We start from the raw sequence: 24,281 nt of genomic DNA, 5'->3' as shown, positions 1-24,281 counted from the left end.
ATCTCAACATCAACTGTTCAGAGGAGACTGCGTGAATCAGGCCTTCATGGTCGAATTGCTGCAAAGAAACCACTACTAAAGGACACCAATAAGAAGAAGAGACTTGCTTGGCCAAAAAACACGAGCAATGGACATTAGACCGGTGGAAATCTGTCCCTTAGTCTGATGAGTCCAACTTTGAGATTTTTGTTTCCAACCGCCGTGTCTTTGTGAGACGCAGAGTAGGTGAACGGATGATCTCTGCATGTGTGGTTCTCACCGTGAAGCATAGAGGAGGAGGAGGAGGAGGTGTGATGGTGCTTTGCTGGTGGCGCTATCAGTAATTTATTTAGAATTCAAGGCAGACTTAACCAGCATGGCTACCACAGAATTCTGAAGTGATACACCAATCCCATCTGGTTTGCACTTAGTGGGAATATCATTTGTTTTTCAACAGGACAATGACCCAAAACACACCTCCAGGCTGTGTAAGGGCTATTTGACCAAGAAGGAGAGTGATGGTGTTGCATCAGATGACCTGGCCTTAATCTGATTGAGATGGTTTGGAATGAGTTGGACCGCTGAGTGAAGGAAAAGCAGCCAACAAGTGCTCAGCATATGTGGGAACTCCTTCAAGACTGTTGGAAAAGCATTCCTCATGAAACTGGTTGAGTGAAAACTAAGACTGTGCAATCTAGGCAAAGGGTGGCTACTATGAAGAACCTAAAATTTAAACATATTTTGATTTTCTTTAACACTTTTTTGGTTACTACATGATTCCATATGTGTTATTTCATAGTTTTGATGTCTTCACTATTATTCTACAATGTAGAAAATAGTAAAAATAAATGAAAACCCTTGAATGAGTCGGTGTGTCCAAACTTTTGACTGGTACTGTATGTGCTATTATATGGCCAGGCTGGTGTATATAAAAGCTATGAGTGAAGGTGATTGCGGCTGTATTCACTTTGCAGGGATTTTACACTGTCACATCAAAAAGCCCTTAACCCTCAACTCTTCACCTAACAGACCTACAGACTTGCAACTTTACACGCTTTACTTTTCTTTAATGATTGCAGGGTAAAGAAGTACAGTATTTTAGGAGTGAGTGATAAACAGTCACCTCCAAAATGATTGGCACCCTTGATAAAGGGGATGAGGGAAAAAGACTGTATAAAAAAAAATATACAAATACTGAGCTATATAGTATGCTACATTTTCTTACAAATAAAATTAGTTTATACTAATACAATTCCTCAGAGAAAGAGATTTTGTTTAAGAAGTAATATACAGCTGAAGTCGGAAGTTTACATACATTTAGGTTGGAGTCATTAAAACTATTTTTTCAACCACTTCCCAAATGTCTTGTTAACACACTATAGATGTGGTAAGTCGGTTAGGACATCTACTTTGTGCATGACAAGTAATTTCTCCAACAATTGTTTACAGACAGATTTTTTCACTTATAATTCACTATCACAATTCCAGTGGGTCAGAAGTTTACATACACTAAGTTGACTGTGCCTTTAAACAGCTTGGAAAATTCCAGCAAATTATGTCATGGCTTTAGAAGCTTCTGATAGGCTAATTGACATCATTTTAGAAAATTGGAGGTGTACCTGTGGATGTATTTCAAGGCCTACCTTCAAACTCAGTGCCTCTTTGCTTGACATTATGGGAAAATGTAAAGAAATCCACCTAGACCTCAGAAAAAAAATTGTAGACCTGCACAAGTCTGGTTCATCCTTGGGAGCAATTTCCAAATGCCTGAAGGTACCACGTTCATCTGTACAAACAATACTACGCAAGTATAAACACCATGGGACCAACCAGCCGTCATACCGCTAAGGAAGGAGACGCGTTCTGTCTCCTAGAGATGAACGTACTTTGGTGCGAAAAGTGCAAATCAATTCCAGAACAACAGCAAAGGACCTTGTGAAGATGCTGGAGGAAATAGGTACAAAAGTATCTATATCCACAGTAAAACGAGTCCTATATCGACATAACCTGAAAGGCCGCTCAGCAAGGAAGAAGCCACTGCTCCAAAACCGCCATAAAAAAGCCAGACCACGGTTTGCAACTGCACATGGGGACAAAGATCGTACTATTTGGAGAAATGTCCTTTGGTCTGCTGAAACAAAAATAAAACTTTCTGGCCATAATGACCATCGTTATGTTTGGAGGAAAAAGGGGGAGGCTTGCAAGTCGAAGAACACCATCGCAACCGTAAAGCACATGGTTAGCAGCATCATGTTGTGGGGGTGCTTTGCTGCAGCAGGGACTGGTGCACTTCACAAAATAGACGGTATCATGAGGTAGGAAAATGATGTGGATTTATTGAAGCAACATCTCAAGACATCAGTCAGGAAGTTAAAGCTTGGTCGCAAATGGGTCTTCCAAATGGACAATGACCCCAAGCATACTTCCAAAGTTGTGGCAAAATGGCTTAAGGACAACAAAGTCAAGGTATTGGAGTGGCCATCACAAAGCCCTGACCTCAATCCCATAGAAAATTTGTGGGCAGAATTGAAAAAGCATGTGCAAGCAAGGAAGCCTACAAACCTGACTCAGTTACACCAGCTCTGTCAGGAGGAATGGGCCAAAATGTACCCAACTTATTGTGGGAAGCTTGTGGAAGGCTACCTGAAACGTTTGACCCAAGTTAAACAATTTAAAGGCAATGCTACCAAATACTAATTGAGTGTATGTAAACTTCTGACCCACTGGGAATGTGATGAAATAAATAAAAGCTGAAATAAATAATTCTATCTACTATTATTCTGACATTTCACATTCTTAAAATAAAGTGGTGATCCTAACTGATCTAAGACAAGGAATTTCTATTTTATTTATTTTACCCCTTTTTCTCCCCAATTTCGTGGTATCCAATTGGTAATAGTTACTGTCTTGTCTCATCGCTGCAATTCCCGTACGGACTCGGGAGAGGCGAACGTCGAGAGCCATGCGTCCTCCGAAACACAACCCAACCAAGCCGCACTGCTTCTTGACACAATGCACATCCAACCCGGAAGGCAGCCGCACCAATGTGTCGGAGGAAACACCGTACACCTGGCGACCTGGTCAGCGTGCACTGCGCCCGGCCCGCCACAGGAGTCGCTAGTACGCGATGAGACAAGGATATCCCTGCCGACCAAACCCTCCCTAACCTGGACGACGCTGGGCCAATTGTGCGCCGCCCCATGGGCCTCACGGTGACAGGGAATTTTTTATAGAATTAAATGTCAGGAATTGTGAAAAACTGAGTTTAAATGTATTTGGCTAAGGTGTATGTAAACTTCCAACTTCAACTGTATATATTTATTTATTTAGCCTTTTTTTGCCAAACAGTTTTTCATGAGATGGGAGAACACATTGGGAGGAATCCTAGACCATTCCTCCATACAGAATATTTCAAGATCCTCGATATCCTTAGATCTGCTCTTATGGACTGCCCTCTTCAATTCAAACCACAGGTTTTCAATGGGGTTCGAGTCCGAAGACTGAGATGGCCATTGCAAAATATTGATTTTGTGGTCAAATAACCATTTCTTTGTGGATTTTGATGTGTGCTCGGGGTCATTGTATTGTTGGAAGATCCACTTGCAGCCAAGTTTCAACATCCTGGCAACCAGGTTTTTCTCTAAAATGTCCTGGTACTTGGTCAAGTTCATGATGATGTTGACCTTAACAAGGGCCCCAGGACCAGTGGAAGCAAAACAGCAAGGTTATTTTCTGCATATGCATCCTTCTTTCAACCCCAAATCCTCCACTGATTTGTGGGGCCAAAAATATCTATTTTGACTCATCTGACAATAACACCTGGTTCCAATCCAAGTGTGTTTAGCAAACTCATTTACATTTGTTGGTTGCTCTAAATAAAGTTTTTTTTCTGCCAACCCTTCCGAGGAGCCTATTGGCATGGAGGTTGCGTCCAATTGTATATTTAGAGACTTGGGGATCCCAAGATGCGACCAAGTTCTGTAATTCTCCAACTGTGGCCCTTGGATGCATCCTTTTCAAGCAAGTTTCCCATTTTTCCCATGGTTTTAAACTCCTTCACTATTCCCCTAATAGCAGTAAATGGTATATTTATTTTTTGGCACATTTTTCTGTACCCATTGTTGGATTTATGAAGGTCAACATCCATTTGTCTCTCTTCGTTTTTTGCCTTTCCTCATTGTGTGGTTTTAACATCAGTGTTACCTCGTTTTTATACCAAAGTGAAACAAGAAGCCATGCAAGGTCACAATACAGTTGCTTCAAAGGAAAATTCCACCCAAAAACAATATTTTGGTATTTGTTTCATTAGTCCATTGCTGACATAGTCCAAAAAATGTTTTGCTTGTCATCAATCAAGTTTTCAAGATATGCAACTTTTTAAATACAGAAATCATCCTCATTTGATGCATTTTAACTTTAAAAAAATGGAATGTTTAATGCAGATTGAAATTTGTTTGACTTTGACGTGAGTCGTTAAAAAAAATATGACTTCTTAAACAAAATCTCTTTCTCAGAGCACTTTTCTAAGCATACAGCTCAGCATTTGTATTTATTTTATAGTCTTTTTTGCTCATCTTTATCAACAGTGCCAATAACTTAGAAGGTAAGTTCAAGGCTATTTTAGTATTTTGATAAAATGCTATACTGCGCATATACTGTACTAAAGGATCACTTCTCAGTGCCTGGTTGGTGATTAAGCTCCATGACATCCCCCAAACGCAGTGTTGAGTTAATAACAGAACCACATCATGGTGATGTGGTGTAAAAGACCACAAGACACTTTAGGCACTATTCTAATCTCCTCCATTGTCTTTTCCTGAAATCGACCCCATCCTATGTAAAGTGGGCTTCCGAGAGAGCCAGCCAGCTACTAGATCAAAAGACGGTAATGATACTGTAGGCAGTGTTGTTTAGCCAGAGTTTAGCAGGTGTCACAGTAGCGCAGGGAAGAGATGGGAAGAGTGACTCCAAACTCCCACTCCTCTGGTCATTTATTGATTGGCCAATGTGGCTGGTCGGCTGAATTGATATGGCAGCAAATATGCAAGACTTATGCCTTCTGCTCAGCATGGATAGGCCATGAATCCACTGTCTGACTGACAGACACAACCCAAGAGGTCAGTCTATAAAAATGCAGGCCCCAAAGAAGCCTGGGAGAGAGAAAGTACTATGTTACACTTTGATGAGTGCTTTATGGAGAAGAATACAACTTCATTGTCCATTATGAATTGGAACTTGGGCTTTTTGCTGTATTAGGCTGTTCCCAAACCCACAACACATACAATCCCAAGAGACTTTGTCAGAAGACCAGAAAAGAGGGTCTAAGGTCATCGATTTCCCAGGCTCTGGGATGCTATGGTTAAGGCCGGGATATAGCGGCTATGTCATGGGGCTTTGACGCACCAATTCAGGCTCACCGGGGCGTGTGGAGGCTAACACAAAATCATTTGCCTGCCTTGATACTGGAAGGCGGCTGTATCCCTGCCTGGGACTGTTCGCTCTCTGCCGTTCTGTAATCAAATGTGCTAGAACAGGATGTGCTCCAATCATATGAACATGGCCTTTCACTGAGTGAGCCAACGCACAGAGAACGGATATCATTTCTTTCATGGGGGCTCAATTTAATCCGTAGTGCTGAAGATGCGCGCGATTGAAATTTAAATGCAATGTTCCCGCATTCGCAGACACTGCATTCACGGTAAACGTTGCATATGTGGGCTCAATCGTCAATTACTTTTACATTTCAGTCGCGGCTATAACGCGGTTCTTAAACGCTGCGGATTGAATCGAGCCCTTAAACACCAAGAGTCAAAGCTTTTGGTGACATGTGCTAACATGTTGTCCCACTGTTATGCAAGCATAGGGATTAATCTAAGGCTGGAAATTCATTTCATTATTTCCAGGGTTTAAATCCCTTCCTTCAATCCCATATTGTTCTTAAAAAGAGCAGTGGAATTGATCCAAAGCTTAACTCCAAAGACGGTTAATAAAAAGCGATGGCCATATGGGCAACTATTGGCATCTCTACCATATGGACAACTATTGGCATCTCTACCATATGGGCAACTATTGGCATCTCTACCATATGGGCAACTATTGGCATCTCTACCATATGGGCAACTATTGGCATCTCTAAAACCTAGTGCTATATGCCTAGTAGATCGTTCACTCATCCTCTGTAAGTGCTGGTTAGTGTCTGAGGCTAAACTAAAATTAAGTTAATTAAAACCTGAATTAATCTAACCACCTCTGATGTATAATGGGATTCAACACAGACCTAGGCGTCTGGAAAGTGCAGTGGTAACTTGAGGTGAAAACATCTCAATGAGTGAAAGCATGCACAAGTCAACTGCATTAGCCTGCAAGTCCAATTTACCCTGGCAAATAATAAAGCAATGCTCTGAACAACAACAAAAAAAGGAACCAAATAATTTGAGGACAAAGAAAAAGATCCATGCTCTGGAGCTGGAGAGATTTCACAGAATAACATGTTTGGAATATAGTCTATTAGACATGCATTGAAACCAACAATATGTGATGTCAACAGATTGAAACGTATATCTGTTTAGGTTGAATAACCCAGTATTTACCAAATAAAGGAGGAAACATGACAACCAGGGAAGGTAGTGGTTATAATTGAAATATAATATTTGCTTTAATCATAATACAATTTGAATATGCAGATAATCAAAAGAAACATTCCTTTCAATGGAATCAAAGGCTATTGATAGATTCAAAATAGCCTACTAATATAAAGCAGAATAATCCTGAATAAATTATTTTGTAATTGGATATGACTCCACATTGACTGCCTCTTTGTCAGTTTCCATCTGTTAGATTCTGTTTTGATGGGTTGCCTTGCCATTGATTGCCTCAATTGACAAAATACGCAATCAATCAAAACAAAGGGATAAAAGCCTGTGCGTGCCATCGGGAAAAATGTCGCTCACAACCTCGATGTAGAACGCGCACAGATTTATCTCGCAGAGGTTTCTCTGGCAACCCTTTGTCTCCATGGCAATGGTTCGCCAGTTTACATCCCGACGAACCGATGCTTTTCTAGAGACATGCAGAGGCAATTTTTCACGCAATAAGTCATTAGCGCACGAGCTACCAAAACAAATGGTGTGCCCACGTCATCACTTGGCATGGAACACTGCTGTGTATGATTAGGATGTGATGTTGAGAGCTTGGCAAATGCAAACCCGCGTAAAAGGTGCAAGAAGGAACAACAAGGGGACATTTCAACTGGATGCCAGTGACATTGTTGTTCACCGCCATCACGTTAAAGCGACAGCACGATCATTCTTCATGTAGGTTGACCAATGCTCATTAAAATGCACTACATGCACTTTGATTTTTGTTGTGGTTTTTGGTTTTATATGAATTGATTATTATTTGCAGATATTTATTGTTTAAATAATGAAATAAATAAATGGTATACAGTATATGCGTAATAATTAGGTTATAACATGTGCTAATTGCAAGATGGCTACAGGTCGGGTCTAAAACGAGACCAGCTAGACACATCTCCGGTGTTATGACGCGCCACTCAGTAGCTGGCCTAACTATTGTTTTCAGAAATCTCTAAGGGCGAGCAGAGGATGTGTGGGAGATGAATGAGCGCACGGTCGCTTTAAACCAGTGATTTAGGGGCAGCAATCTGTGCATTGCAAGGCTCGATTCTTACCCTTGGAAGCATCCTTATCTTCTTTTGGCTTCGCCACTTTTCCGCTCATAGATCCCAGTTTGGACGTGTAATTCCCGATTTAGACAAGAATGGAAATACTTTCAATCGCTTGCAGACAGTTTCTTCAATTAAATCCTTTCCAAGGGTACCAGGTGCTGAGATAAGGGTTCTGTTAGACAATTAGAAAACAGTGCAATTAGTCTTTTTAAGATTCCAATTTTATCAAACAAGTTTTATTCAAGAGAGGACTCCAAACAAAGCAAACCTGTGATGCTATTATGATTCCATGTATGGCGCAGGCTATCAATGGATGAATCCAGTTATTGATACATTCTAATCACATAGCCTACACAATTGAGTTCACAAAAGCGCATCTGGAAAATTGGTAAAGAAACGCCGTTGTATCCATGGACCATTACCATCGTAAAAGCGTTTGAATACTATCTTTTCTTACCTTATCTCCTCCACGTTTTCTGCTACATCAATGCACATTGATAAAGAAAAACGCTTCCAACCGGAATACCGCTATGCTGCATGCGAAAAGAACCACCTCGTCGGCTGTGACAAAGGAACTGACCAAAAAACTACGAAAATAAATGCAAGGCTTCTAAGCGCGTGTCAGCCGACGTCAGAGAAAAACGGAAAGGGCATCAAATTAAGATTACCTCTAATGAGCAGTCGTCTACACATCGACTCTCCGCAAATTCCATCCACAACAACCGACGAAACCTGGCTTTCTGGAAGCCTATATATAGTGACTATTCTATTCAACACGAGCTCTTCTAAGGCATCTAACACGCGGGCAAATAGCACACAGATCAACAGGGTCCACAAAGTGAGCGCTGTATTCCATCCCTAACATAATCGACTGTGCATATGGTGTTACGTTTAGCTCTATGCGTTTTATAAAAGCAATGCATTTAGGGCATGGAAATCAATTGTTTAAAGTCCGCTTCGATCCACCGTTGCACTAAACGCGCGCGTTGGAGTAGCGGTGTCGACCAGCCCGTCAAGTAGCCTACTGTAGAATCAAGAAGAGCGGCCGGGCAGCAGATTAAGCAGCATTGACAAGAGCCATATATTCAATTGTTCACTTGTTGTATGCTAGTGTTTACTTATAAAACAGTCTGAAGGAAACCAATAGCCTACACATAGCCTAACCAACTTTCACGATATAAATACATGACATGATATTATGGTTAGCCACATGCTATTGGAATCATATGTAAAAGTAGAAACAATTCCGTGACTAAGAAAGTAAATAAGCTTTGGCTAAACATTGTGTTACTTAGGCTAGAATTTTACGCACAAGTGGCAATTACCGAAACAACAGCCCGAAACAGACGCTCTTCATGTAAAATATCGTTGACATACATTGTCACAGACCAGCCAATTAAGCTGATAACTTACAGTATTAGATGTCTAGTCAAAAGTAGTCCACGCAAGCATATAGTTCATAAGTAGGAGTCCACGGAAAGTGGAGCAAGTCTCAAGCCACTAAAATAAATAACTCACCTTGATACGCGGGATGGCGAAGCAGAAACTGTTGAATCGAAAACGAATGTCAGAGCACTTGCCTACACAATATGTCTGAAGTGAATGCGTAAACATTCACCCAAAGTTCTAGATGTTAACGGATAAATAAACAGGAAAGTCTGCATGCAAGATATTGCTTTAATAGGTTATTCCGTTTCAAAATTGGTGCCTTTAAAAACCTTTACGTTTTGCTGCGCTGACCAGTGGCGGTTCTAGACCATTTCAACTGGGGGGGCCAAGCTGGGGCCAGTTGTACTGTTAGAGGGGCCAGTTACATTAGACGTTATTGTTGTCATATCGTTTTCTTCACTGCATTGCAGGCATTAGCAGGCAAAATACCATGTTCATAATCATCATCGTTGCCACTGTCTAATAACGGATGTAAAAAAATAAAGATAGCAAAAATTAGTTATGTAAAAATGATTTCATACTCCACATTTAGGGGGGCCACAAGAGGGTCCAAAATTGTTGTCACAGGGGCACTGCCCCCCCCCCCCCCCAGAACCGCTAGTGGTGCTGACAGATACACAGGGAAAGGCAAACATTAGCCAATAGGCCTAGTGTACATGTCGATATCTGGGAGAAATACTGTTTTAGGAGAGATGCCAATGCACGCATAATTATAATTGGCTGCACCTTTATTCACATGAATATGCTTGAGTCCAGTGAAGTTATAATTACCTTTAGTTGTCTAGTTGGTTGTTGACTAATTCGATCAATCATATAGCAGCAGGTGCAACAAAACATTTTTGAAATTTTACAATCATAATCAATAGAAAATAAATAGTAGACAAATAGACACAAATAACTTCAGGAAGCACTATTTTACGCAACACGAAAGTGAATCTCGTTGGTACAAAGACCCCAGGGAACGAAACGCTCTAGGCTGAAGCCCTCAGTACCAATGTATACATCAACAACATATATATTCGCAAGACAGTGGATTAACTAACGGAATTATGGAAACACATGTTTGTTATGGCATTCCTGTCACTGGAGGGGGGGGGGGGCGTGACAATCTTGGACCCCCTTGTGGCCCCCCTAAATGTGGAGTATGAAATAATTTTTACATAACTCATTTTTGCTATCTTTTTTTACATCCGTTATTAGACAGTGGCAACGCGGAACACTAATGATTATGAACATGGTCTTTTGCCTGCTAATGCCTGCAATACAGTGAAGAAAATGATATGACAACAATAACATTTAATGTAACTGGCCCCAGCTTGGCCCCCCCAGTTGAAATGGTCTAGAACCGCCACTGGTCACTGGGCCAATTACACCGCGCCAAACTTCTGTAGGCTATCACAATGCCAAAAGCCATGGTAATGTGGCTGTCTACAATTTTAAATGTTTGATTTCATAACAAAGATTACATGCACTGATAGTCTAATAAACTCAATTTATACAGTATGTTGCTTGTTTTTAATGTTTAAGATCTGCAAACAACTCAACAGCACCTCATTTATGATTATCTCATTGGGGTTTCTAAAACATTTTGAAAAAAGTTTCCTTACTACCTATAGCTGCAATCACGACACAGTCTACCTGCCAAAATAATTAGGCTGTAATTAGGCCTACGTAATTTAAGTGACATTTTGTTATAAAGTGGGAGTGTTTTGTCTTGAATTAGATGAGAACAGTCATCATGCAGAAACTGCGCCCTTACCTTATGCTGAGTGAATTATAGCCTTGGCGGTGGAAGATGAGAAAATCAACATAGAAACAGTTAAGGTCAGCGTTCAAACCTCATTTAACACGTGTAAAATGTGCATTCAGTCCTCCTAGACAGACGACCACAATGTGTGTTAATCAAATCGAAAGCTCTAGGCGCAAAATCCCGAACTGTTCGATAAACAAACCGAGCAACATTGCCTCGTAACACTAACTTGTCCCGCTCTAGCTTGTGTCAAGACGTAGAAGTACGAAGTACGGTCCTAGGTCGACCCCTGCATGCGTTGTGTCACATCACCTAGCCTGGCTGGAAAAAAACGCTGCGGTTGACGGTTACAGGATCTATACCGTTTTTTTGTTGTTGAAAATGTGTGGAAACTGGACACCTTTTCAGCTTTCTTTGCTCATCCTCAAGTCTGTCAAGTTATTTAAAGTACTACCGACTGTATATGCCGATGTCGACCTGAGCTTCCCTTCTGCCTCTGGGAGGGAAGAATAGCGCTAACTGGCCGATATAGACCCTGCCACATTTCAATAATGTAATATGTATTTTTCATTCTTTCATTATTACATTGTTTTTAGTTGACATCTAAAATAACAAAAATAAATAACAAAAATAAATAACAAAAATAAAAAACATTAACGCTGAAAATAAACCTTGAGTGTACTCTAAACAATAAAGAGCAGTCTAGACAAAAGGCAAATAAGATCAGAAAATACTGTGTGGAAATACCTTAAAAAAACATTATTTTAGCCAGCTCTTGTTGTTTATAGACATGGCCTTCTGTTTGAGGATGGTTTGTGATTGGGTTTGGCCCATTTTTCTCTATCCTTTTCCTACTTGCAAAATCCCAGCCAAGATATTACTTGCTGCCATGAGTGTTTTGTTTTTTTGTCACAGGCCTCCCCCCATCAGGAAGCTGAAAAGCAGGCCACCAGCTCAGCTGCATGACGCACAGCACAGGTTGTAATGAGGGTAAGTCCACTGAGTAACTGCTCTCTGCTCCCTGACTCAAAGGCCATGAGAAGTTCCATACAGTATCACACCTGTCACATGAAGTAATACTAATAGTTTTGTTGGAGACGAAGTGAAGTGTACACTTGTTTAGCTCTGTCTTGATAACCAATATCAATATCAATGTTTGTTTGTTTGTGATACATGAGCCTACCCCTGTGTGTCACAATTCCCCAAATGAACCCTTAGCATGCTGGGTCACTGTTTCCAGAAACTAACCTAATTCACATTGATCCATAATAGGACTCTCTTCAGGGGAGACCAGGGAAAAGCCTAACATCCCAGGCCAACAGCGTGGACCAGATAAGCATAGTGGGGGTGTTATTAGCCTAGTACTTGAAGGTAGCAGTGGTGATGAGATTCCTGTTGTCATGCCCATCAGAATATGGTCCCTCGGAGGTTTGATACAGCTGGTTCCTTATTAGTATTCGCTGAAACAGAGAGAGAGAGGTCATACCTATGGTGATTATTCTCCCATCCTGGCTGTCTGAGCAGAGACACAGATATGGAGACTCGGGATCAACAGGATCTGCCCACACTCCGTTAGCCAGGGGTAAGACAGGTTACCGTGGTCCTGAATAATGTCATGAGGTCAAGGACTGGATGTGTCAATACAAGAGACCACTATTACTCAGTTAACCCACAGCCTAGGGCCCTGGACAAATACATGTCTCTACAGGACCATTGGTTACCTGGTACAATACAACACTCCTAACTAGTTGAAAATGATGAACCTTCAACCTGTCATCTTTGTCAATAGTCACATGCATCTCCAACGTTACCCTTTCACAGTCTGTTTGGTGGTGCAATTGAAGAATGAGAGAGAACATTTAATAATGTGTCTGCAGGTTAATGAAGTCCCTCGAGTGCGTATTTGGCTCTGCAGGTTCCTACTGTATCACTTGTTCCTCAAGTCCAAACATAGCCTTTCACACATTCCCTACCCACAGGACTAGCACACAGCTGCTCCTATTTAACCAACAAAGACACGAGGTCCCAGAACCCAGGCGCATGAGAATACTGTGATGCTGAGATTCTGATGATATAACCCAGAGCCGTGTTAGAGAGAGAGACTGTGGATGTATTGTGTATTGTTCTGTATTGTGTTATCCAGACAGACACTAACTTCTATGTCTAGGACACTGGCCAGACACCACCAATGAGGTTATTTCTAATAAACCAAATACAGATGGTGAACTGAGAAGTGGGGGGGGGGGGGGGTGAAAGTGGAACGATTTAATGTCAGTGGTAAACGTTTTAAAGTCAATTATACATCATTTATAACAGACTTCTGTTTATTCACGCTACGCTGCTACACTATCCCATCTGTATAACCAGTTAATGACCCCGGAGAAACTATAGTGAACCTTTTAGTAGGAGTCAATAAGTAGTTGGTGACATGGAGTGCTTACTCAGCAGCCTACAGCCTTTGTTCCTGTGCTTGTAAATGTCACTGGGTGGTGTTCGTGCTGTGTCCATGAGCTGTGCTGCCTGGCTGCACGCCCTCTGACCTTTCAGAGCAAGGCCTCTCTCCTTCTCCTCTCTCTGTCCCTGTGTAGAGGGGAGACTCCATCAGAACCATGAAACACTACATTATATACTGTCGCTCATGTAACTGTCACGTGTCCCTTCCAAGCCACAGTGTTTGTTCACCCATACTCAAGCGTCATGCTAGGTTTTCGTTCCATCGTGTCAGCTTGGGTCAGGAAAATGCACCGTCAATCCTGAGCCAAAATATCCACCCCTACACACACACACAGCCACCCATTGTCATCTGTCACTAACCCGTCCTACACGGGGACCTTCCGGTTAGAGCCCAATTGGAGTGAGTGAACATTACAGTAGAACACTGTTATTAGATTGGTCAGTTTATTAAGGTGTGTCCACGAGTGAATGCCCTTGGAGCGCCGCCTGTCCTTGCTGAAGGGATGGACAGATGGTATTCCAGGGAGCGACAGTTATCCATGTGTTGATGTAAAGCCCTTCCCTGACCTTCACCCACTAACCATCATAGTATTCCATGACATGTCAGTTCAGGGAATCATAAGTTAACCTCTCTTGGGTAGGGGCAGAGTATTCACCTCCGGATGGAAAGTGTGCCCAAAGTAACCTGCCTGTTACTCAGGCCCAGAAGCTAGGATATGCATATAATTGGATAGAAAACACTCTAAAGTTTCTAAAACAGTTAAAATAATGTCTGTGAGTATAACAGAACTGATATGGCTGGCGAAAACCTGAGAAAAATCCATCCAGGAAGTGGGATTTTTTTATGTTTGTAGTTTTCTATTGAATGCCAATACAGTATCCATTGACTTAAGACTCAAATTGCACTTCCTATGGCTTCCACTAGATGTCAACAGTCTTTAGAAATTGCTTCAGGCTTGTATTCTGAAAAATGAGGGAGTAAGACCACACTGAGTGAGTGGATAGTGGAAAGTCCCCAGAGCTGTTTGGTGCGCGCCTTTCTTGTTTTTTTATATTGACGAAGCTATTGTCCGGTCGAAATATTATTGATTATTATGACTAAAAACAACCTGAGGATTAATTTTAAACATCGTGTTTGACATGTTTCTTCAAACTTTACTGGTACTATTTGGATTTTTCATCTGCCTGCCTTTGAGCCAATGGATTACTGAACAAAATGTGCCAACAAAACGGTTTTTGGACATGAAGAGGGACTTTATTGAACAAAACAAACATTTATTGCGTAACATGGAGTCTTGTGAGTGCAACCATACGAAGCTCATTAAAGGTAAGTGATTCATTTTATCGCTATTTCTGACTTTTGTTACTCCTCTACTTGGCTGGAAAATGTTTGTATGGTTTTGTGTGCTGGGCGCTGTCCTCAGATAATCGCATGGTTTGCTTTCGCCGTAAAGCCTTTTTGAAATCTGACACAGCGGCTAGATTAACAAGAAGTTAAGCTTTATTTTGATGTATAACACATGTATTTTCAAGAATGTTAAATATTTGAATTGAGTATTTTTGAATTTCGCGCTCTGCAATTTCACTGGTTGTTGGCCAGGTGGGACGCTACCATCCCACATACCCCAGAGAGGTTTTAAAATGAAAGTGTCACCGCTGTTAACATCTTAGTGTCATGGTCTTATCTGGTTTCCATGAAGAAATAAAAAGCATTCCAATTCCTAGTGTGTGTGTGCGTGCTTACATGCATACGTGTGTGTGTTCCTATTGCCTTTGGAGCGGTCAGTGTTAACCCCCTCCACCCCACAGTGCTTATTCACCATAGCAGTCAATTCAAAATCTATTTCCCATCCCCAGGACAACAGCTCATCTGCACACAGAGCACAGATATACAGTACATCTGATGGACAGAATAACATGGAGAAAGGATTGGCTGAGGAGGGCCAGGGAGAGTCTGAGGAGTGGGAGAGAAGGGGAAGAAGAGGGCTGCGGAGAGGGAGAGAAGACAGCTGAGGAGAGGGAGAGAAGACAGCTGAGGAGAGGGAGAGAAGACAGCTGAGGAGAGGGAGAGAAGAGAGCTGAGGAGAGAAGAGAGCTGAGGAGAGAAGAGAGCTGAGGAGAGGGAGAGAAGAGAGCTGAGGAGAGGGAGAGAAGAGAGCTGAGGAGGGCCAGGGAGAGGGGCTGAGGAGAGGGAGAGAATACAGCTGAGGAGGGCCAGGGAGAGGGGCTGAGGAGAGGGAGAGAATACAGCTGAGGAGAGGGAGAGAAGACAGCTGAGGAGAGGGAGAGAAGAGAGCTGGGGAGAGAAGAGAGCTGAGGAGAGGGAGAAAAGAGAGCTGAGGAGGGCCAGGGAGAGGGGCTGAGGAGAGGGAGAGAAGAAAGCTGAGGAGGGCCAGGGAGAGGGGCTGAGGAGAGGGAGAGAATACAGCTGAGGGGAGGGAGAGGAGAACTAGAGCTGAGAGAGAGAAGCAGGCTGAGAAGAAGGATGAGGAGAGGGCTGAGGAGAGGGAGAGAAGGGGCTGAGGAGGGCAGAGGAGAGGGAGTGGGTTGATTTGATACTCCAACGCACTGAAAATCACCCGTGGTGATGTTGGGGGAGACAATATTAGAGCTGTGAGGGATCCGTCTTAAAATATATTTCTGGAACAGTCAGGGAGAGGAGAGCGAGGAGGGAGAGAGAGGATAGGCAATGGAGGGAGATTTATGCCCCGGCGTTGCACTGCATTGGGGTTTTTCGTCAGATGCCTTTGTTTGCCACTGTTGACTTGAGCCGTGCTCTGGGGAAGGCTGATAAGAGAATTACAACAGCGCTTCCATTACGCTGATACTGATGATGTCAACATGTCTAGGACTGTGTTTAATCTGTGCATATACTTTGGGTGGGCTTTTGTTCCAGAGCAAACTGTATACTACAGTATACTGTGTTATGTTGTACTGTACGGTAGGCTAGAGCTAGGCTACGGCACAAGCAAAATACTTTTTTTGCAGCCGTTGCAATAAAGTTCATGGACTATTTCCTTGTGGCCAGAAAACATAGGCTCTATCAGTTTACTGTGCTCTAGAAATGGAGCTGAGATAATCTTCTGGAAAGTACCGCTGTACTTTCAGAACACCCCATACATGTAACGTTATTCCACCTGTTAGTATATATCTGACCCCATGCAGCGCATCGCATGAGCAGGGCAACTGACCCCCTCCTATAGGTCACCAGTTGTTTCTGCCACTAGAGGTTGGGGTCAAAGTGCGTGAAATGACACTGCATTTCTGTCACATCACCACCATCACATCAAATGACTCCACAGCCGCTCCGGATTAAATGTTCAAACCTCCTGTGTCAGGGAACTAGATATTCTGGCCCCAGGGAATGTGATCTATAGGCATTTGGTGTACAGAAATCACAGAGGACGACAGTCTCCCATTTACCTCTGGTGATGAAGTCTTCGTCAGGCCTGGCTGTCCACACTGAGGTGAGTTATGACCCTTTCAGACCTGCTTTAACTGGTTTACTAGAGGATTTGGGCCTGTCTTGTGGAGGACTATCCTTAGAGCATCGCTACCTCTCAATGTGACCTTTTATACTGAATCTAACAAGCCAAAATGTTACACATAAGTAAACATTTTAACGATACCCGATTGTTATCAATCCATTTGATTGGTTTTGTGTTTTGTTGATGATGCTGTGTACTAGCCCAATAGATCGACTAATAGTACGGTTTAAAATTATACAAACATGGCCATTTTTTACGTCTGATTCAAACATCAAATTGTTTTAAGATGAAATTGTCTTGAACCCAAATTTGGGAACCTAGAATTTAGACTCCAGGGAAAGAAGGCACTCAGTGACTCAGATCCACTCTACCTATTTTCTCTCGTCTCTCTCGCTTTACCTCTCTCCCTCCATCTCTCTCGCTTTACCTCTCTCCCTCCATCTCTCTCGCTTTACCTCTCTCCCTCCATCTCTCTCGCTTTACCTCTCTCCCTCCATCTCTCAAACACTCTGTCTTCGAGCTCCTAATAGCTGTTTTATTACCTCACCCAAAGGGCCCTTTCACTACCTCACCTACACAGAGTTACCTAAGTACAATGCATTCGGAAAGTATTCAGTCCCCTTGACTTTTCACATTGTTACAGCCTTATTCTAAAATTGATTAAATCGCTTTTTCCCCCCTCAACCTAAACACAGTACCCCATAATGACAAAAGCAAAAACAGGTTTTTAGAAATTGTTGCAAATGTATAAAAAAAATGTAATATCACATTTACATAAGTATTCAGACCCTTTACTCAGTCCTTTGTTGAAGCACCTTTGGCAGCGATTACAGCCTTGAGTCTTCTTGGGTATGACGCTACAAGCTTGGCACACCTGTATTTGGGGAGTTTCTCCCATTCTCTCAAGTTCTGTCAGGTTGGATCGGGAGTATCGCTGCACAGCTATTTTCAGGTCTCTCCACAGATGTTTGATCGATTCAAGTTCAGGCTCTGGCTCAGCCACTCAAAGACATTCAGAGACTTGTCCCGAAGTGTGATTAGGGCCTGTTAGAAGGTGAACCTTCGCCCCAGTCTGAGGTCCTGAGCGCACTGGAGCAGGTTTTCATTGAGGATCTTTACTTTTCTCAGTTCATCTTTCATTCAATCCTGACTAGTCTCCCAGTCCCTCCTGCTGAAAAACATCCCCACAGCATGATGCGTCCACCACCATGCTTCACCGTAGGGATGGTGCCAGGTTTCTTCCAGACGTGACGTTTGGCATTCAGGCCAACGAGTTCAATCTTGGTTTCATCAGACCAGAGAATCTTGTTTCTCATGGTCAGAGTCCTTTAGGCTCCTTTTGGCAAACTCCAAGCAGGCTGTCATGTGCCTTTTATTGAGGAGTGGCTTCCGTTTGGCCACTCTACCATAAAGGCCTGATTGGTGGAGTTCTGCAGAAGTTGTCCTTCTGGAATGTTCTCCCATCTCCACAGAGGAACTCTGGAGCACTGTCAAAGTGACCATGGGGTTCTTGGTCACCTTCCTGATCAAGGCCCTTCTCCTCCGATTGCTCAGTTCGGCCAGCTCTAGGAAGAGTCTTGGTGGTTCCAAACATCTTCCATTTAAGAATGATGGAGGCCACTGTGTTCTTGGGGACCTTCAATGCTGCAGAAATGTTTTGGTACCCTTCCCCAGATCTGTGCCTCGACACAATCCTGTCTCGGAGCTCTATGGACAATTCCTTCAACCTCATGGCTTGGTTTTTGCTCTGCAATGCACTGTCAACTGCGGGACCTTATATAGACAGGTGTGTGCCTTTCCAAATCATGTCCAATCAATTGAATTTACCACAGGTGGACTCCAACCAAGTTGTAGAAACATCAAGGATGATCAATGGAAACAGGATGCACCTGAGCTCAATTTCGCATCTCATAGCAAAGGGTCTGAATACTTATGTAAATAAGGCATTTCTGTTTCTTATTTCTAATACATTTACTTTGTCATTATGGGGTATTGTGTGTATATTGATATTTTTTTCAGATATAATTTTTAGAATAAGGCGGTAACATAACAAAATGTGGGAAAGGGAAGGGGTCTGAATAATTTCCGAATGCATTGTATACATTCCTCAACCATTTTCACCCTATATGTCCTCTTTCTACGCAGGTCCACTCTATTTTTCCCTTGTCTCCCTCTCTCTTCCATCTCTGCCTCTTGTAGCTTTTAGCCGACTCATGTTTGACATTCAGTGGGCAAACATTGGGCTTTGCAGCTAGTTCTGTCCAGGAGCTATACGAGCTCCAGTTTTAGTTAATGGTGGCTGAACATCCCTGCCCGAGAGCTCCTGTCAGTCCATCCACATCACGAGTCAGCGCATGGGGGGAGAGTTCTGATATTTTGTCTCTCTTGTTTCTTATCTATTTTTCTTGGGATTATTTGTGTATTAGTATTATTAGATATTAGTTGTGTACTGTTAGACACTTATTGCACTGCTGGGGCTAGAAACAAGCATTTCGCTGCACCTGCTTTAACATCTGCTAATCTGTGTACGCAAATAAACTTTGAATTGATTGAGATTTTGGGGGTATGGACAGGAATGGGGTTTTGAGCACTTAATTGTAGGCTGTAATAGTTTAATTCCTGTTTTAACAGTAGGCCTAAAATAGGACTGAGGAGATCTTTACCATACAATTCCCACTCAGCTCTTATGAAATAGAGGTAGTATTATTTTCCATTGTACCCCCTCCTTACCATACTAATAGAGTTCTTAATGGAGGATCTCAGCATTAATGAAAACATTTTCACATTTTAGTAATTTAGCAGACGCTGTTATCCAGAGCGACTTCCAATGGTACATTCATCTTCAGATAGAGAGGTGAGACTACACCACAATCGTAGCGAATACATTTTCTCTCGGCAAAGTACTTGTCAGCAAAGTCACTGCTAGTTGGAAAAGACAAGTGCGTTTTTTTTTTTGTTAATGGAGGAACTCAGCATTAATGAAGACTGTAACCTATCCACATACAGAGAGCCTCTGTTCTGGCAGAACTTCCCTCAGAAAACATTTCAACAGGGACCTATTCAAGTCAAATGGATTGTGATCACTGTTGTGAGCCAGTTAAAGCGAGTGTTCCCTTTTCCTGTCTTTGGCAAAATATCAAGCAGCTTGTTTAAATGTCAGAGTGTTGGCTTTGGCAGAGACAGGGGTAGGGGGTGGAGAGAGGGCACGTGGGTGTGAAACATTACCCTTTCAGTCTCAAGAATGACTGTGGCTAATTAACAGAGCTATTCTTTCTCAAATATCACATTAATGTCAATGACCTTATCCGGGGGGGAGGTGGGGTAGAGGGAGGGGACTGAGATTTGAAGGTTGTACAGGCATATAGTGTGTCCTTGCAAAGATGGTTAGTTACTGGCCTATGCTGAACAGTACGTTCCAAACCCAAGTCATCCACAGCCCTGGTGAATCAGTCATGTATGGTAGAAAGTGGGCAGTACAAAACTGTTGCACTCTAAAATTGTGCACGTGCATGGTTTTCAATACTTTTGGGGTGACAGAACACTAAATCGCTCCACTGAAAGGCATCTGTTACTTCCCTTGTCGTTTAAGGGAGGAAAAAAACGACTTTGTGGAAGATCGAGGACTTTTCACTCTTAAGAGCCGAGAAACAAGATGAAGGTTGTTCTCACAGTACTTGCTATTCAGGCTGAGTGATGTAGACTTCTCCCTCCACACCCACTCGGCTCTGATCTTCATTTCATCCAGCTCTGTGAGGACTGCAGTCTTCCGTTGACTGACCTTGCGGTGGGTTTCCTCATCTTTCGAGGAGCAATTCTTTTGCCTCTACCTGAGGAGTGAGTGTGTGTCGTACTGTCGTCTCACTCCAAACCCCCAAACACAGCTCCCGTGATGAATACACTACAGTAGCTATCTCCACCAAGCAGTACAGCAGAGCAGAGTACTATCCCTACTCTCCCCACTCAGAGAGCTGCCTTAATACACACTGACAGGCATTACCTCATCATGTCGACTGTCCTCCAGGGCTGCTTATGTAAGGCCTGTCTGCCTGGCTGACGAGGGAGGATGGTGATCAGCAGTGGAAACTAACCTAAAAAGGCTGTGTCCTTGGGATTGACTATATTTCAAGCACCCCAAACAGAGTAATGTTAGGGTCAGGCATTATGATCCAGAGTTGTCCCTAAAGTTCATCCTGGCTATTTCCCTCATGGGAATCTAGGTCCTATGCAATTCCCAATGGCAACCAGAAGCCCATTAAATGTCATTCAATGCCACCCTTGTCCAATGTCAATACAGTCCTCTTGCCCTTAAGTCCATAACTTTGGCACCAAGGCAAAGCTCGGATTCCTTCTACACCAGTCAGATGAGGACAGAGGTAATGTGTAGATATCATATATAAGGATATGCTATCAATGGGATTGTAGATGGAGGCAGTACCTCAGAGATGCATATCCCCGCTCAAATTAATACTCCAAGCCAGACAAAGTGAGAGATTAGGCAGAGCTTTGCTGCTAAGACCTTTCTGCTGAAAGGAGAGTCTGTAGAGGAGCCTCGAGAAGAGCAATTCACTTTCCGCAGTCTCTGTCCTAATCGACACAGCCAACAGGGCAGCCATGTTGGGTTGTACAGGGCTGCCAGGGCTCTAGGGTTACTTTAGTGAGGCTCCAACCCCTGAATCCTGGCTTCCCCAAGTTGGCGCCCCTCTCCAGGGTGATATGGCTCAATAGGCAGGTAGACACACTAGACAGACTGCCTACCTCCGACAGGAAGTTACTACTCCCTCCTGGTGGTGGTTCTCAGTCACTGATCAGATCCCGCTACATCAGCAGAACAGCATGGGTCTTGATTTCAATCTTGGAAATGCAACTTAACTCAATTCATACTTTTTGATGGTGTTACTTATAGTTTAGTCGCTTGGCCTTGGTCTCTCTGTAACTTGTAATAGAACTGCACCCTACAGATCAAAAAAATCTAAATCAAATGTATTTATATAGCCCTTTTTACATCAGCTGATATCTCAAAGTGCTGTACAGAAACCCAGCCTAAAACCCCAAACAGCAAGCAATGCAGGTGTAGAAGCACGGTGGCTAGGAAAAACTCCCTAGAAAGGCCAAAACCTAGGAAGAAACCTAGAGAGGAACCAGGCTATGAGGAGTGGCCAGACCTCTTCTGGCTGTGCCGGGTGGAGATTATAACAGAACATGGCCAAGATGTTCAAACGTTCATAAATGACCAGCATGGTCAAATAATAATAATCACAGTGGTTGTAGAGGGTGCAACAGGTCAGCACCTCAGGAGTAAATGTCAGTTGGCTTTTCATAGCCGATCATTGAGAGTATCTCTACCGCTCCTGCTGTCTCTAGAGAGTTGAAAACAGCAGGTCTGGGACAGGTAGCACGTCCGGTGAACAGGTCAGTGTTCCATAGCCGCAGGCAGAACAGTTGAAACTGGAGCAGCAGCACGGCCAGGTGGACTGGAGACAGCAAGGAGTCATCATGTCAGGTAGTCCTGAGGCATAGTCCTAGGGCTCAGGTCCTCCGAGAGAGATAAAGAATAAAGAAAGAAAGAGAGAATACTTAAATTCACACAGGACACCAGAGACAGGAGAAATACTCCAGATATAACAGACTGACCCTAGCCCCCCGACACACAAACTACTGCAGCATAAATACTGAAGGCTGAGACAGGAGGGGTCAGGAGACACTGTGGCCCCATCCGACGATACCCCCGGACAGGGCCAAACAGATCTGTTGACTGTTGTAATAGAACTGCACCCTACAGATCTGTTGACTGTTGTAATAGAACTGCACCCTACAGATCTGTTGACTGTTGTAATAGAACTGCACCCTACAGATCTGTTGACTGTTGTAATAGAACTGCACCTTACAGAGCTGTTGACTGTTGTAATAGAACTGCACCCTACAGATCTGTTGACTGTTGTAATAGAACTGCACCCTACAGATCTGTTGACTGTTGTAATAGAACTGCACCCTACAGAGCTGTTGACTGTTGTAATAGAACTGCACCCTACAGATCTGTTGACTGTTGTAATAGAATTGCACCCTACAGATCTGTTGACTGTTGTAATGGCGCTAGATGAGTGTGTCAACATTCTGAAAGCATTAGCATATCCTATGTTTGTATACAACTGAATTCCTTGGAAACCATTCAGAGTATATCGAGACATACTACTCCTAGTGTAGATATAACAGGCTCTGCTGGTCTGGTCTGTGGAGGCACTTCGATTCACAGCCAGCCAGAGGGATGTTTTAACACGTCAAAAATAACCCCTCTACAAATTAGAATCCTTCCCTGCAGCCGATGAAAAGGCAACAACATGGGCGTGGGTTGTGTGTGGAATCTATAAAGATATAACCTCAGAGTGCCACACCACTCCTCCCAAGCCAGCATTGCCTTCCCCAAGAGCTACTGTACAATCGATGACACTGAGCAGGCATCAGGGTGTTTATTACATGCTCGGCCCGGCCCTGATCCACCATTGTAGCAGATCATCTAATTGAAGCCGGCAACCAATTCCCTGCTGTGCTCTGGACGTGTGGCAGCCAGGAGTGAGACACACATCAAGGAACTCAATGGCCTTTGGCTTTATAAATCCTACTGTTTTTGTCTCCTCCCATCCTGGATCCCTGCGGTCTATCTAACACAGCCTTTTTTAGATGTCAACTAAGCATGAAAAACAGGGCTGGGAGTCAGAGGGCTATAGGACAGATGGAGTAGGTTGAGAATTGACATTGTGTACGGTATGCGTTTCCATGTTTTCGTAGTAATGGGTCGACACCGTCTTTGGCAGGAAATGCCTGCTTTCTCTCAGGGCTGCGTTGATCACATGGAGAAATACAGGAGTGCAACCACAGTGCATGAATAAGGTTGTGAAAAGAAGGTGAAGAAGGTGTAGCTGCTGATGGCTGTCAAAACAAAGTCAGCATGTTTGAACTACAACTCGCCCTAACCTCTCGCTCATAAAACCCAGTGCTAATTACTTAAGTATGAATTATTTAGCCTTTTAACGACTCAATGAAATATAAATGGTCTGGATCAATAGGGTGCTCCATCAGAACACCCCGGGGACTCCCCCCAGGGAGGGTGACATGACCAGGGAAGGGCTCCTATTCTCCAGGCCAGACCACATAGTGACACTGGGGTTGGACCACAGACACTGACCCTCAGCAGTATGCTGCATCAGTGCTGTCCTCTCAGCACCCAGGAGAGCTGCATTAGCCTAGCCATTCACTGGTGTATGGTTAGTTAACCTTAGGACCAGGGGCCTCATTTATCAACAGTGCATAAGCACAAAAAATACTATCCTTGCATGTGGGACTTTTCCCGCAAAGGTTGGCGTTTATCAAATCTTGAACTTGACAGGAAAGTGTGCATTTCTCCGATAATATCTCAGACCATTTCTAGTGGTTGAAGAACTGTATTACAAGCAAACGGTGTTCTTTTGAGGGAAATTGA

General features: G+C 43.1%; 1 protein-coding gene across 5 annotated transcripts in view; it reads right to left on the bottom strand.

The window, feature by feature from the left end:
* The window catches only part of LOC115205280 (fibroblast growth factor 13), a 195,874-nt gene extending 184,566 nt beyond the window's left edge, over positions 1-11,308 (bottom strand). Inside the window, exons 1-3 of one of the 5 annotated variants that reach the window (XM_029771077.1) lie at positions 10,875-11,308; positions 9,185-9,212; positions 7,670-7,838 (exon numbers count right to left, since the gene is read on the bottom strand). In XM_029771077.1, the coding sequence (XP_029626937.1) occupies positions 7,670-7,718 (49 nt within the window). In that variant the 5' untranslated portion in view covers positions 7,719-7,838; positions 9,185-9,212; positions 10,875-11,308. Of the gene's footprint in view, positions 1-7,669; positions 7,839-8,123; positions 8,642-9,184; positions 9,371-10,874 lie in introns of those variants that run through there. The other 4 variants (XM_029771079.1, XM_029771078.1, XM_029771076.1 and 1 more) reach the window with 4 other exon arrangements.
* Between the last annotated feature and the right edge of the window lie 12,973 nt (positions 11,309-24,281).

This window comes from Salmo trutta, chromosome 13 (assembly GCF_901001165.1).
Source record: "Salmo trutta chromosome 13, fSalTru1.1, whole genome shotgun sequence".
NCBI lineage: Eukaryota > Metazoa > Chordata > Actinopteri > Salmoniformes > Salmonidae > Salmo > Salmo trutta.
The sequence above is the reverse complement of the archived record's forward strand: the minus strand, read 5'-3'. Positions and strand labels throughout refer to the sequence as shown.